The sequence below is a fragment of the Trypanosoma melophagium genome, assembly GCF_022059095.1.
Source record: "Trypanosoma melophagium isolate St. Kilda chromosome Unknown ctg37segment0, whole genome shotgun sequence".
Classification (NCBI taxonomy): Eukaryota; Euglenozoa; class Kinetoplastea; order Trypanosomatida; family Trypanosomatidae; genus Trypanosoma; species Trypanosoma melophagium.
Window position 1 is genome coordinate 273708 of NW_027125174.1, and position 13561 is coordinate 287268.

The 13561-nt window shown below is 37.6% G+C and overlaps 2 protein-coding genes across 2 annotated transcripts; both read left to right on the plus strand.

Annotated features, from left to right (window-relative positions):
- Positions 1-1826: 1826 nt before the first annotated feature.
- On the plus strand, positions 1827-6902 carry LSM04_001436 (Protein kinase domain; the record flags this gene model as incomplete). The annotated part of the gene is made up of 2 exons (XM_067335885.1): positions 1827-6636; positions 6718-6902. The coding sequence occupies 2 exons, from the start codon at positions 1827-1829 to the stop codon at positions 6900-6902; spliced, it is 4995 nt and encodes a 1664-aa protein (XP_067188320.1).
- A 694-nt stretch (positions 6903-7596) lies between these two features.
- LSM04_007713 (Protein kinase domain) lies at positions 7597-13038 on the plus strand (the record flags this gene model as incomplete). The annotated part of the gene is made up of 1 exon (XM_067335886.1): positions 7597-13038. One exon carries the CDS (start codon positions 7597-7599, stop codon positions 13036-13038), a length of 5442 nt encoding a protein of 1813 aa, XP_067188440.1.
- Between the last annotated feature and the right edge of the window lie 523 nt (positions 13039-13561).

A 13561-nucleotide genomic window follows, 5' to 3' on the forward strand; every position in this document is an offset into this window, starting at 1 on the left:
TTAAGGGTGCAAAAAATAAAAAGAATGTTTGATGGAGTGGGAAAGATATATAGATAAATAAAGAGGGTGTCGTGATGGAATACATATGGAATTGTACGATTATTTCTCTTTCCTTTTAATCTATCTATCTATCTAATGAACCCGCTTACGGAGTGAGAGAGAAAGAAATAAGGCCATAGAGACTTGTATATATATATATATATATATATATATATATATTACCTTTCTGCTGTGGAGTGCAATAATGGCAGTTGCACTAATACCCTATCATCGCTATTACAATGGATGGTAATTTCTTCTTAGTTTTACTCTTTCATTTCGATATTTCCATCATAATATCCTTTCTGAAAACTGATCTCTCAGATTATTCCACCCCAAAAAAAAAAAAAACGCAACTGATTTTTGTTTGCTTATCTTGTTATTATTATTGTTGGTGCTGTTGTTCTTGTTTTTCTTTTTTATTCTTCCTTTTTTTTCTTTTTTCTTTTTTCAAGGCTGTTAGAGAGTAATGTATAACTGTGAAATGTAATAAGTGTGCGAATGTCTGTACGTATGTGGGTTGTCAAGGACAACCATACCGACGTTATTGAGAGCAGCACCAGCAAACAGCATAAATACATCTGTAAATGTAAAGACCGGTGAGATGATTCTTTTTTTTTTCATTAAAGAAAATTAAGAAAAAAAGGGAAAAAAGAAAACGAGAAGAAAATTTTTAATAAAAAGAGAAGAAAGAAGAGTTTAACGAGGTGTTTGAAAGAAAGCCAAATAACACGAAATGAGTGTTTTTGGTACAAGGAAAAAAATAGCTAAAAAAGTAAAGAAAAGAAAATAAAAGAAGAAATAGTCGAGCGGAAGACACAGAAAGATATAAACAGTACCTTATACTTTTTACAGGGGAAAACGAATAAAGTAAATATATTAACAAAACATAAAAAAAGAAAGGAGAAGGAAAGAAATGAATTTTTGGGCCATTAACAAAGGAACAGAGTAGGAAACAAAAGAAGTAAAACATATCCGTATATATATATATATATTAAGAACAAAAGAAAAAAAACAATAGCGGTGAAATGAATTCTTTTTCTTTGAAGGAGAAAAAAGATTGTCGGGGAACCTCTGCAGAAGATGCTGAAGGTAAAAAGGAGGATCAAAAAAAATAAAGAGTTAGAATTTATGGGATGGAATGGTGAAGAAGGGGAAATGTAGTACCTTATTCCCCTTTCTCTTTATTCTGGATTCCTTTTTTTTTTTGCTTATCCCGTGTTATATTTTCCATTATTGGGGGCATTCCTTTTTGACGTGTTTTTAATTTATTATTTTTATTATTAAAGTTTCCTGTTTTCAAGCATATGTGCGGTTTGTGTCAATCGGAATCTTCTCTCAAGCCTGAAAAAGTATTCTCGGGCCTTTAATTTCTCTTATATTTTTTCTTAGGAGGACTGTCTTTAAATGGATACCCAAAATCAATGAGAATTATTACAGGGAAGAAGAAAAAGATGAATAATAATAAGCTGATGTTAACGTCAGTTTATTAATAATGAGTGATGTGCAGAACGAGAGAGAGTGTGTGTGTCTGTGTGTTGATGTTGTTGTTATTTTGTTTTATCTATCTATCTATATATATATATATATATTCCTTTCTTTATCTTTTATTCTTACCCTAGTGAACTGTTTTTATTTCTATCTGTATTATTTCTCTTGAGTTTTCACGCTTTTGTTTTTCTTTGATTTTTTCTTCTTATGTTCGTTATGGTTTTTACGGTTATTTCTTCTATGAAGAAAAAACTCAATAGAGATAAAATAAAATACATATCTTGGTAAAAGCCACAATGCAGGAGGAAATAAGTAAAAATAGTAGTAGTATCAGTATTGGTGGTGTTAGTAATAGTAATAGTGGCAGTCCAAGCTTTAAACTCAATGTTCCAGAATCCAAACTTTGGTTTCCAGGGGAATTATTGCATAGATGGATAATGTCAATTCTTATATTATTTATGTTTCTTTCTATATTTCATAGTAGTGGTAGTAGTACTTTATTATCTGTACATGCCGCTCCTACTCGTCGTAACACACTTGATATACCTTTACCTGGAGTTTCGAAATACATACATGGTGGTATTTCCACTAGTGTTTCCTTTGTTGGTTGGACGGCTAGTGCGGTGAAGTTGGAAAAAACAGGAATTCTCCCTTCTGCTGTAGTGATGGGCCGTTATTTATTTATTATGGGTGGGGCGAAACCATCTCCATTTTATATCGCGTTACATGAGTTCTTAGAGTCCTATGCTTTGTGTACGGTAAATGTAATAGATCTCACTTTAGGCGTGCTTGTTCCATCTTGGATGCTCCTTCACAATGATTCCGTTAAGGAAAGTAATTCTAATATTATTAATATTGAGAGTTATTCACACTTACCGCTACCACCACGTGCCCCATTGGAATTACGAATTCCTGCTATTGGAACTGCGAATGCCGTACGTCTTGCTGGGGCAACGTATATTATTGGTTTTTGTACAATGATTCCAGAGAGTGTGTATGTCAGCTCAAGTGAGATGGTGAGTACATTTCTTCGATCAGTGCAGATAATGCGTTTATATCAACAACAATTTGCCCCTGTAGATGATGTTACGGTAGATATACAGAATACAACTTTACCCGATACGGCAACACTGCGATTTAATGCCAGTTGTGTTGGAAGTGGCAATAATGTTATTTACATTGTAGGAGGTGTCTCTCTTGAAACTGGTGAGGCGTTAGCGTCTGTCTCACAATATAACGTTAAAACGGGTCAATTCATTGATGCAGGTTGGCTTCTGGATTCTCCACTTATTGGACCTGGTCTTTTGGAAAGTAGTGATTTACTCTTTATTGTAGGGGGTTATACAAATTCTAATAATAACGTTAATGTAAGTAACATGGTATCTGTGATTGATCCAGCTTCCTCTAAAACTAATATTGGCTCCTACGAAGGTGGGGAATCCCTTAACTGGTATTCTCCACAACTCATACTATACAACCACACATTAGCCGTCTTTGGACCCACAAACAATCGATTATTTGATCGACTACAAGTATGGGTAGATCTCATGCAGGAATGGCGGAGAGTGCAGGAAGTTCCTATTGGATTAGTTCCACTTCGCACAAATGCTCTTGTTGCGACTGTACCAAAACGCAATGGAGTGAATTTATATCTCATTGGGGGTGAAATTCCCCCGCCCGATGGTTCTGGTGTTTCCTCTGATGTTTTCACTGGAACAATGCGGGTGGAGGATGAACATATGGGGGTGGATGTGATTGGATTTCACTATATTGCGATTGCGGATAAAGTACTACCGCCCTTCTCTCATTCACCGGGATTACATGCATGGAGTGCCGCCGTAGAAATAATAAAGGAAAGAGAAGAAAAAGAAAAAGTATTATTAAGAAGAAGGACAGAAGCGATACCGGTAGTTGGTGGAATATATTCTCATCCCATAGGGAATAAAGAGAGAAGAGAGGCAAAGATGAAGAAGAGGAATAAAAAGAAAGAGAAGACGAAGAAGATATTACGTACCGAAGATATGACAGATAGTTCATCATTATCATCCTTCTCAACAACGACAGAAACAAAAACACAAAGTCATATCATACTAACTCATACACCAACCATAAGTCCCACAATAACGCCAACAATAACTCCAACGGAAGAACCTTCACCAACACCGCCCCCTATACCACCACCAAAAGATTTACCAAATAATGATGGGAATGTAACCGTGTATGTGAATGGGTATGAACCATTATGGTATAATTTTACTTTTAGTATTCTATTTACAGAGAGTATCGCCAATGCTTGTCCTGGTATCGAAGTGCCTAATAAAACAAAGGCCTATAATAATAATAATAATAATAATAATAATAATAATAATAATAATAATAATAATAATAATAATATAAATGAGAGATCATGTCTACTACGATTATCTGATAGCCCAACGTGTAATGAACCCTTGTTAGATATTGGTAAATTAACTTCTGCTAATGCCAAAAAAATAGAAGTAGAAAGAACAGATCCACAAACAAATAAAGCTGTATCAATGACTTATATTGCAGTTGGACCTATAACACTTGTGGGTTCTTTAGAAGATGGTATAATTAACTTGACACTTGCTTCGTCATCCTTTGATTATAGTAGTAATTCTTTTATCTTTCGACATCGACGAAAGCATCCAAGTTATGGTAATCAAAGTACAAGTATATTCTATGAACAATTGTTTGTGTATATGTGTTTTTCGAGCGGAGCTTCTAGTTTACCGCAGTGCAAAAATAAATTATTTCGATCAACTAAACAACGAACAACAAAAACAACATCGGAAGAAGGAAAAGAAACAGAACCATGTACTTCAGCCCTTTACAAGGTATTAAATATTGATCGACCATTTGTTTTATCACCTGTAACAGACTGGGTACCACAAACAATAACAACATCTGCGCCAATTCCTTCTGGTGATGACGGTATATCAAAAAGCACGATTGCTTTACTCGCTTTATGTATTGCCGCCTTACTGGTTTTTGTTTTACTACTAATTATATTTTCACTGAGATGGCGTAGAAAAGTAAAGAATCAAGAAGAAGAAGAACGACGACGATTATTAGGCCCTGAAGATGGTTACGAATATAATGATGAGGATGATGATGAGGATGAAAAACAACGTCGAGGTAATGTTGGTCGTGGAGCTGCATTACCAGCCCATCAAAAACACGGTTTACTCGATGGAAAGTATCGTGTTATGCATCGACTTGGCCGTGGGAGTTTCTCTGTGGTGTACCTTGTAGAACGTGTGGAGGATAATCAACGATTTGCGTTAAAGTATGTACAGTGTGCAGATGATGTGGATCGTGTAGAGGCGATGCGGGAGTGTGAAGTGGCATTTGCCTTACAAGGACATCCGAATGTTATTCAGCTTGTGGATATGTTTATGTCATATCGATTTGATACATATATACCTAATGGTAATAGTAATAGTGGTAGTAATAATAAACAGAAAGTGGCACATCAGTGGAAATCTCCAAACGGTTCAGTTATTCTGCGTGTGGATAGTGCACATGAGACGCTACAGCAACAAAAACAACAACAACAATCTGCATTAACTAAAGCAAGATCTGGAGAACGATATCTTTCACTGGTTATGGCATATCATGAAAAGGGGGATCTTGGTAAATGGATTAGACAACAAAAATCAGAACCCATGATACCAGAAACTACTATAGTGAGTATTGCTTATCAAATTCTTACCGTACTTCAGTTTATGCATCGTCGTAAACCTCCTATTATACACCGTGATTTAAAACCAGAAAATATCCTGCTGGAATCGGTTCCATCATGTAAAGGACGAGTAAATGGAGAATGGGGATTTGATAAATGTCGTAATACAGAAGCTTTACGTATAGTTGTTACTGATTTTGGACTTTCACGTGTAATGGATAAAACCTTTTGTGAAACTGGTGTTGGTTCATTACCGTATGTGGCACCTGAATGTTGGCAGCGTCATTATTCTACTAAAGTAGATATTTGGGCTCTTGGGTGTATTCTCTACGCGGCATGTGCGAAACGAGTGGAAAGTGATAATGTAAAGGTGATGTTTAGTGAATCCAATCATCCGGATTTTAAGAAAAAATTACTGGATGAGTTAACACAAGTGTATGGATATAGTTTAGCACTAGCGGCCTTTGTGGTGTATCTACTTGAACCAGATCCCGTACGTCGTCCAAGTGCAGAAGAGGCACTTCGTCTTATTTGTAAACGGCGTAAAGATAAACTTGGAATACCAGATACTCTCACGACGGTATCTCTTTTTAAAGAAGATGATAATAGTGATGAAAGTGATAATTCAAATGTGAGTGGGGATGAGGGAGAAGATGCTCATCATGCTGGAGATGGAAATAACTCTAATGGTAGTAGCAATAATAATAATAATAATAATAATAATAATAATAATAATAATAATAATAATAATAATAATAATAATGGTAAGAGGGAGATGCCTGGTGGTGGACATGAAAATAATAATGTAAACAAGAGTAATGAACATTCAACGGACAATAATTCCGATAGTAAGTCTTACCTTCTCCGAAATAAAAGTGGGGGAAATACTCCAAAACCATTTTCAGGGGAAACTATTGCTATTACTACTACTACGACTACGACGAATACGAATCCTACTACGCCTGTTACACTTGATATGGCTGGTGTTGAGATTTCAAATCCGCATGAAACGCCGAGTAATCAAACTATGGGTAATGGTATGGGCATTGATACATCGTCTTTTAGTCGCTATTCTACCCCTGTCTCTCGATCTATGTTAATGCAAAATAATACAAATACGGTAATAGACGGTTCAATACGTGAAGAGACATCCTATTCAGTCTCCTCTATTCCATCTGAAAGGAAAATATCACGGAAAAAACAACTTCGACTGCAAAAGTTGGAAAAGTACTTTGAAGATATTGCAGAAGAAGCGGAACAGTGTGAGTTCTTTATTGCCAGAGAGTCTCCCTCGCTGGTGGGAGTACCTGTGCAAAGCGTACATAAATCCCCAGGCAATGTGGATCTAATTAGTGAGAGAACCACAACACCGTCACCCGCCTGGACTCCGCCATTCGCAAGTACAGCAGATAATATGAATAGCTGAAATGCGGGTGTAGAGAGTAAAACGCATAATGGTCGTAGAACCGGTAGAAGGGGAGTGAAAGAAACGGAAACGGTGGATTGTCGGAGTATGGCAGAACTTGCATCATCGCCGAAAGATACACATGATGAGAAATCAGAGGGAAATAATAAGAATAAGAAGAAAAGAATTATTTTCCCATGTGATGATGAATCTGTCATTGTAAAGGAGCCTTCTTCATCATCATCGTCACCATCGAAATGAGAGGCTTAAGTAAAAAAAGAATATATATATATATATATATATGAATTTTACTGTTATTTTCTTATGAGTATTATGTGGAGTAAAGAGGTTGTATTCCTACTAAGAGGTAGTCGTTAACTATTGCCTTTCTTTTTCTCTTTTGTTTTTTTTTATTATCTTCTTACTCTTTTATCCAATGAACGTTTTTTTGTATTCTTCTTGCCTGTCTTTTTTTTGTTTGTTTGTTCTTCTTTTTTGCTTTCTGGAAACGGGAAAAGAGAAAGGAATACTGTAGTATTAATTGTTGTTATTATATATGTTTGTGTTTTTCCTTTTTTCGTTTTCTGTTTTATCCTTCTCTCTTTGTTTATGTATTTGTTCCTTTCCTTTTTTGTTTTGTTTTCCGCTTCTTATAGGTATAAGATATAGTATATAGTATATATATGTATATATACTATACTATAAAGAAAGAAGCAAAACACTAGTACCAGTAGTGGCAGTGATAGCATTACAATAACATCAATAGTAGGAAAAAAAACACAAAACGGTTTTTTTTTTAGTTCTATTGCTTTTATTTTTCTTCTTTTTCTCCTCTCCATCTTTTTGTTTTGTTTTGTTTTGTTTTTCCCTTTGCTATTTACTGACCTTGTTGTTGCGCTAAAAAAAAAGGAAAAGAACCATAAATCAAAAGAAAGAGCGAAACAAATCAAATAAAATGGGGTTTCTAGATTGTATTGTGATTTGTGTTCTCACACTTCTCCTAAACGCCCTATTTGGATCAGCTGCTGTGGCGGATAATTATAATAATATTAATTATAATAATAATAATCCCCAGGACAGTGCGTGGGTGCCGTTTGAAGACAGGATGTCTCGCGGTCGAGCACACGTGGCGGTGGTGTTTGCGAATGCCTCATTTCTCATCGCCGGTGGTTGTGCCGATATAAAGTGTGAAAATCAAGTAAACACTGTAGATATTCTCGATCCCAATCAACAAGTGTTTACACGACATTTGCAATTGCCTATTAAACTACATTTACCATCTCCGGGTTTTAACAGCAGCACCAGTAGTATTAGGACTAATACTAATAATAGTAGTAGAGAGATTCTTGGTATAAATATTGGTAATAATAGTAATAATATGGGTTTTCTGAGTAGTGATGATAACACTGGTAATCTTAGTAAACGGAAAGAGGATGGAGGTGATTCATTTGTTTCACTTGGATTTTCCGGCCCCACCGCACTTGTAAGAGTGGATAGAAGAGAAGCAGAGGATTATCTTTTATTTGTTGTTGGGCCCTGCAGTTATTACTTCCCTGATTACCAGGGCACACCAAACTCTACACTTGTGCAACAGCAATATGGAAGTATATGGCAACTCTCAACAGATTTAACAAGCGTGTTAGAAGATATTCACATTCATGATGAAATGTTTAATAATGAAAAGAATGAAGAAACTGTAAAAAAACACCAATTACGCGCAAATGCCACCTGTACCGCACGTGAAGATTTAATTATTATTGTTGGTGGTGTAAATATCGCCACAGGTAAACCGTTGGACTCTATTGATGTGTATGATACTAGAAACCGACGATATATCACTAATACCTTTCGTCTTTTATCGCCTGTGCGGAATCCATTAGTGGCAGTGGATAGTGAACTTATTTATATTGCTGGAGGTGAAACACGCGGTTGTGTATCTCAGAACTTGAATGGAGAAGAATTGGATATAAATAGTAATTCTGCAGGATGTCCTGATACGCCATGTACGATGAATGCGAATGCTAATGGAATGGAAGAGGGGTTTCATAACTACTGGCATCCATCACCTACAGTACATACTATTATTCTAGATTCAAGTATTGATAAGGAGGGAAAGAATGAGGAGAAAGCAAATCAAACTTCAAATGATGCGGTTGTTTTACCTGCTTTCCGTTTAGTAGGTGAGTTACCTGCTAATCCAGAACTTCTCGTGCCCAGTGATTGTGATGGTTCATATCTATTACGTAATGTTTCCTTGCACGACAATCGTTATCTCTTTGTGTTTGATGGCAAATTATGTCTTATACTTAACAGCAGTTTTACCAACTGTCTCGATGTAGAGCGCTATCTAAACAGTAAAAATAAGAATATCAACTCTTGTATGAATCAATACAGCACAAACACCAGTCATAACCATACGGTATGTATTACTAATAGTAATAACAATAATAATAACAATAGTTTAAGTGGTATTTACGAATGGCAGGCGGTTTCCTTTTCTCCATTACCCACACCTGTACATTCCCAGACATTCTTCGCCTTTACACTTCCTGCGGGTGTGTTGGGGGCGATGCTTACACTCTTCGCCGTGGGTGGTTTTAACAGAGAAGGTGTGAGATCGGCCGTTGTGTTTTATCGTACAAGTGGGCTTCTCACGACGAGTGTGCCTTCCGTGGAGGGACTTGTATACATTATTGAAGAAGATCATAGCAACGATAATCATAATCATAATCATAGCAAGAATAACAGTGCGAGTATGAGTAGTGATATGCCAAAGAGTAAATTTCTCACACTTCCCTTACAACCCCCACGCAATGCGTATGTACGACTTTCTGGAAATCCCCTCTGTGTTGGTACAGTAGCGAATACAGACGATGTGTATGTAGATCACCAACCAGGAACAGCCGCGGTGGCTACATTTAAACCTACTATGCCTGCCGCACATGTATATGTTTGTGTGGCTAGGATGCCTGTACAATTCCCTTGGAGGGGAGAAAATACCGATACGAATATACTGCTGCTATTTACATCCGTAACATTTATACCATTTCGAATTGCATACGCCGATCATCCAGCACCGGTGGATAATGGAACTGATGGAGATAATCTTCACTTTGTGCTTATTTCAATTTCCGCCGTATTAACGGTTTCCTTGTCCGTGTTAGCGGTGATGTCTGTACGTATGCGGCATTTCGCGGCGGGTGGCGATGATAATGATTATGACTTAACAACTTGTCTATTGGCTTCTGGAAACGCTGAAACCGCACTGAAAGTTTGTGTAGGTTTAATAGATGTTAATAACAGTAACGATAATAATAGTAATAATAATAATAATAATAATAATAATAATAATAATAATAATAATAATAATAATAATAATAATAATAATAATAGTGTTGTGTTTCGCAAGGAGCCATCTCCATCTAGGGTATCAGGTAAGATGGATAAAAGGGTTCCATCACCGTCTGCTAGTATTGCTATAAATACAATCACTGGGAATAATACTGCGGTTGTTATACCAGTACACAAAAACCGAAAAAGTGAAAGAGATTATATGGTAAAAAACACAACAGAGGGATCACGATATGAAGTTATTCGTTGTATTGGTGAGGGTGCCTTTTCATCTGTGTACTTGGCACGACGCAAGTCTGATGGAAAGGAGTTTGCCCTCAAGTATCTCATTTGCAAAGATGATAAGGAACGCCTAAATGCCATTCAGGAATGTGAAACTATTAATTCAGTTCAAGGACATCCGTGTATTATTCGCCTCTTGGATATGTTTATGAATTACGAATTCGGTGGGGAAAAACACATCACAACAGAGGGTGGAAGTTATTTAGATGATACACAATTGGCACTTCCACCAGTACGATGGACAGGAAAAACAGGCACGCAGAGAAGACAAGTACGTACACCATTCCCTGAAATGACTGCAGCGAAAGCCGCCCACGAGCAACAATTACATTTGCAATCCTTACAATTACAACAACAATTACAAATACAAATACAACACTCACAACAACAACAAATAAAAAGAGTGGTTTCACCACATTTCGCCCCCCTCACCCCTGAGAACGCCATGTCTCTCTCTGCAGGTAAAACTTCTACATTGCAATCACCTGGGGAAAATCCAGTGTTAAGTGAGGGAGTTGCCCGCAAACAGGAATCAGAGAAACGGAATGCTTTGATATTGGAACCGGAACGGCAATCCATACCGCAAGTAGTGGTAAGTCCTATTCCTATCACGAATACACAAAAGGAGGATAATGCAAATGATAATGGGAATGTTGATAACACTGTTGGAGATACACAACCACCACAAAAGCTTAAAAGCAACAGCAACAACAATTATGATAACAATATACCAAATCCAATAATAGTACCAGCGAATTCAAATCCAGTTTCTCATGGTACATCAACTGTAGTAGCTCCATTACTACCGAAAGGGAAAACAATTCATTACTTAAATTTTGCGGATCCATCTCAATTACCGGAAACAAGAGACCCACCAATACGAGAAGTTTCAGCTATACAAACAGGTCGTACTTCCTATGCACCACGTGGTGTAATTCATTACAATAACTTTGATATTACTTCTTCAGGTGTAGGTGGTATTATGACATTTGCACCAATAACTCAGAGCAATAACACCACAAAGGCTCCTGCTCCAAGTACTCTTACAACGTATGCACCATTGCGATATGTGCAGCCTACTGTAAGTAATATGCAATATCCCAATTTTATTCCTGCTTCTTCTGTAGGAGGTGAAATAAATAAACTGGAGAAACCAATGGTAAAACCTAAATCTGTTGCTGAGGCTGTACGGGCCGTTCATGCAGTTAAACGTAATGAAGAAAAAGAAGCCGTTGTTACGCTACCAATATCTCCTCCAAATGAAAAAGAAAGTGAGATGGTACGCAATATGAAACAATCACCGGCTATTGTTCCTGTTGTGAATCCTACTGGAAACCGATACACTAATGAAATTTCACCGCCACAGAAACAAACTCAACAACAACAACAAGAGCCATGTGATGAAGGAAGCAATACTGTTATGAAACCTGCAGGGGCTAAATTAGCGGAAACTACAAGGAAGCGAGTCCCTCTTGAAGTAACTCATGAGGTAATAAAATCTCCAATGATTGGTACATCAGATTCTGGTCTAATTCACACTCGGTACTTTTGTCTAGTGATGGATTATCATCCCATGGGTGATCTCTGCCGTTATGTCCTTCAGCACTCTGCGAAACACAATGATGAACTTAACCGTCAGTTAAAGGAAGAAGAAGAAAAAACTCGTTTGGGGAAACTATTAGAGGAGAATTCAAGGAAAGGAGATGAAGATTATACAGGTTGGGTTCGCATTGTACCAGACAATAACAACTGTAACAGTAGTCTTTCTATATTTCGACCTGGTAAATCATCCCGTAATTGCAGTCACTCTGCACGATGTCCATCTTCTCTTGATCGAGCCAATTTTACATCAACTCAAGCTGTGATGGGAACTCAAAGTTGCAGTAATGATGATATTTCTACAGGAATTGGGAATTGCTGTGGTGGTGGTGGTGGTAATAATGGCCCTATTAATGGTAGTCATACAGAGACTGATTTTGTCATGCGTGCGAATGCCTTTACGGAGGAGCAACTTCTCTCTATTGCGTATCAGTTGGCCTCTGTGTTAGAACGCCTACACTCACAACAGCCACCTATTGTACACCGTGATCTTAAACCCGAAAACATTCTCATCTCTAGAGTACTACTACGCGATAGTAACACTCAAGCAGGTGGTAAAAATGATGACGAAGATGTTATAAATGGAAATGATAATCGTCACCCTGAAGACGTAAATGCACCTGTGGCTATTCCTATTGCTGCTAATGCTGGTAGTACGGCTATTACACCGCAGCATAAGAAGGAACGCCGCTCTACACGCCATATAACGGGTTGTCCCGTAAAACTCACACAAGCGTATATTCCTGTTGTTGTCACCGACTTTGGATTAGCGCTAGTGCAGGAAGATAGACGCCGTGCTGGGCGTGGTGGTGGGACACGGCCGTACATTGCCCCAGAGTGTTGGGATGGGCACACAAGCACGGCCAGTGATGTCTGGAGTCTCGGCTGTGTGTTATACGCACTGGCGACCGCACGGGTAACGGTACAAACGGTGCGAATTATGTCGGAAGAGGCTACGCGAAGTGGATTTGCGGCAATGGTGTTGGGGGATATTCTCGCGAATAATTACTCCTTGGCATTTGCGAGTTTTGTGGTTTCGCTGCTTGTGGTGGATCCGAGTAAGCGGCCCACGGCGGCGATGGCGTCGCAGTGCTTTATTTCAAAGGACGGGGTTGTGTGTTTTGATCCAAACTGTCCATTCTTTAGCAACGTCCTTGATCTGTGAGTCCGTTGTGAATAATGAACGAAAAAGCATAATGTATTATTACAACGAAACACCAACAAAAAGAGAAAAAAGAAGAAGAAAACCATTACTAGTATTGTTGCTAGAGTGAAATTAGGAACGAAAAGGGAAAAGGGAAGAAAGAAGTTCTTTTAGGAATACAAATAGTGTGTTTTTATGCCTTTTATTAGGTTTTTTTTTTTTTTTGCTCTGCTTATTTATGCACGTCCTGCTGTGATAATCATTCCTTGTGTTTGCTTTGTTCGTATTATTTACTTGACTTGTTTTTCTCACTTCGCACGTGAGTACGTCTATCAGTACTGATTGAACACGAGAAAAAAAACAAAGAAGGGGGAAGACTCTTAGTGAAGTGAAAGGGATATGTTTCTCTGAAATAAAAGGCTTAAAACAATGGGAGGAAGAAAGGAATCAGCAAATATATAGTCTGTGTTGTAAAAAAAAAAAGATGAAGTATATGAGAGGGCTTTGAGTGTTTTAAGAAGCACAATAAGGAACTCCCTAGTTT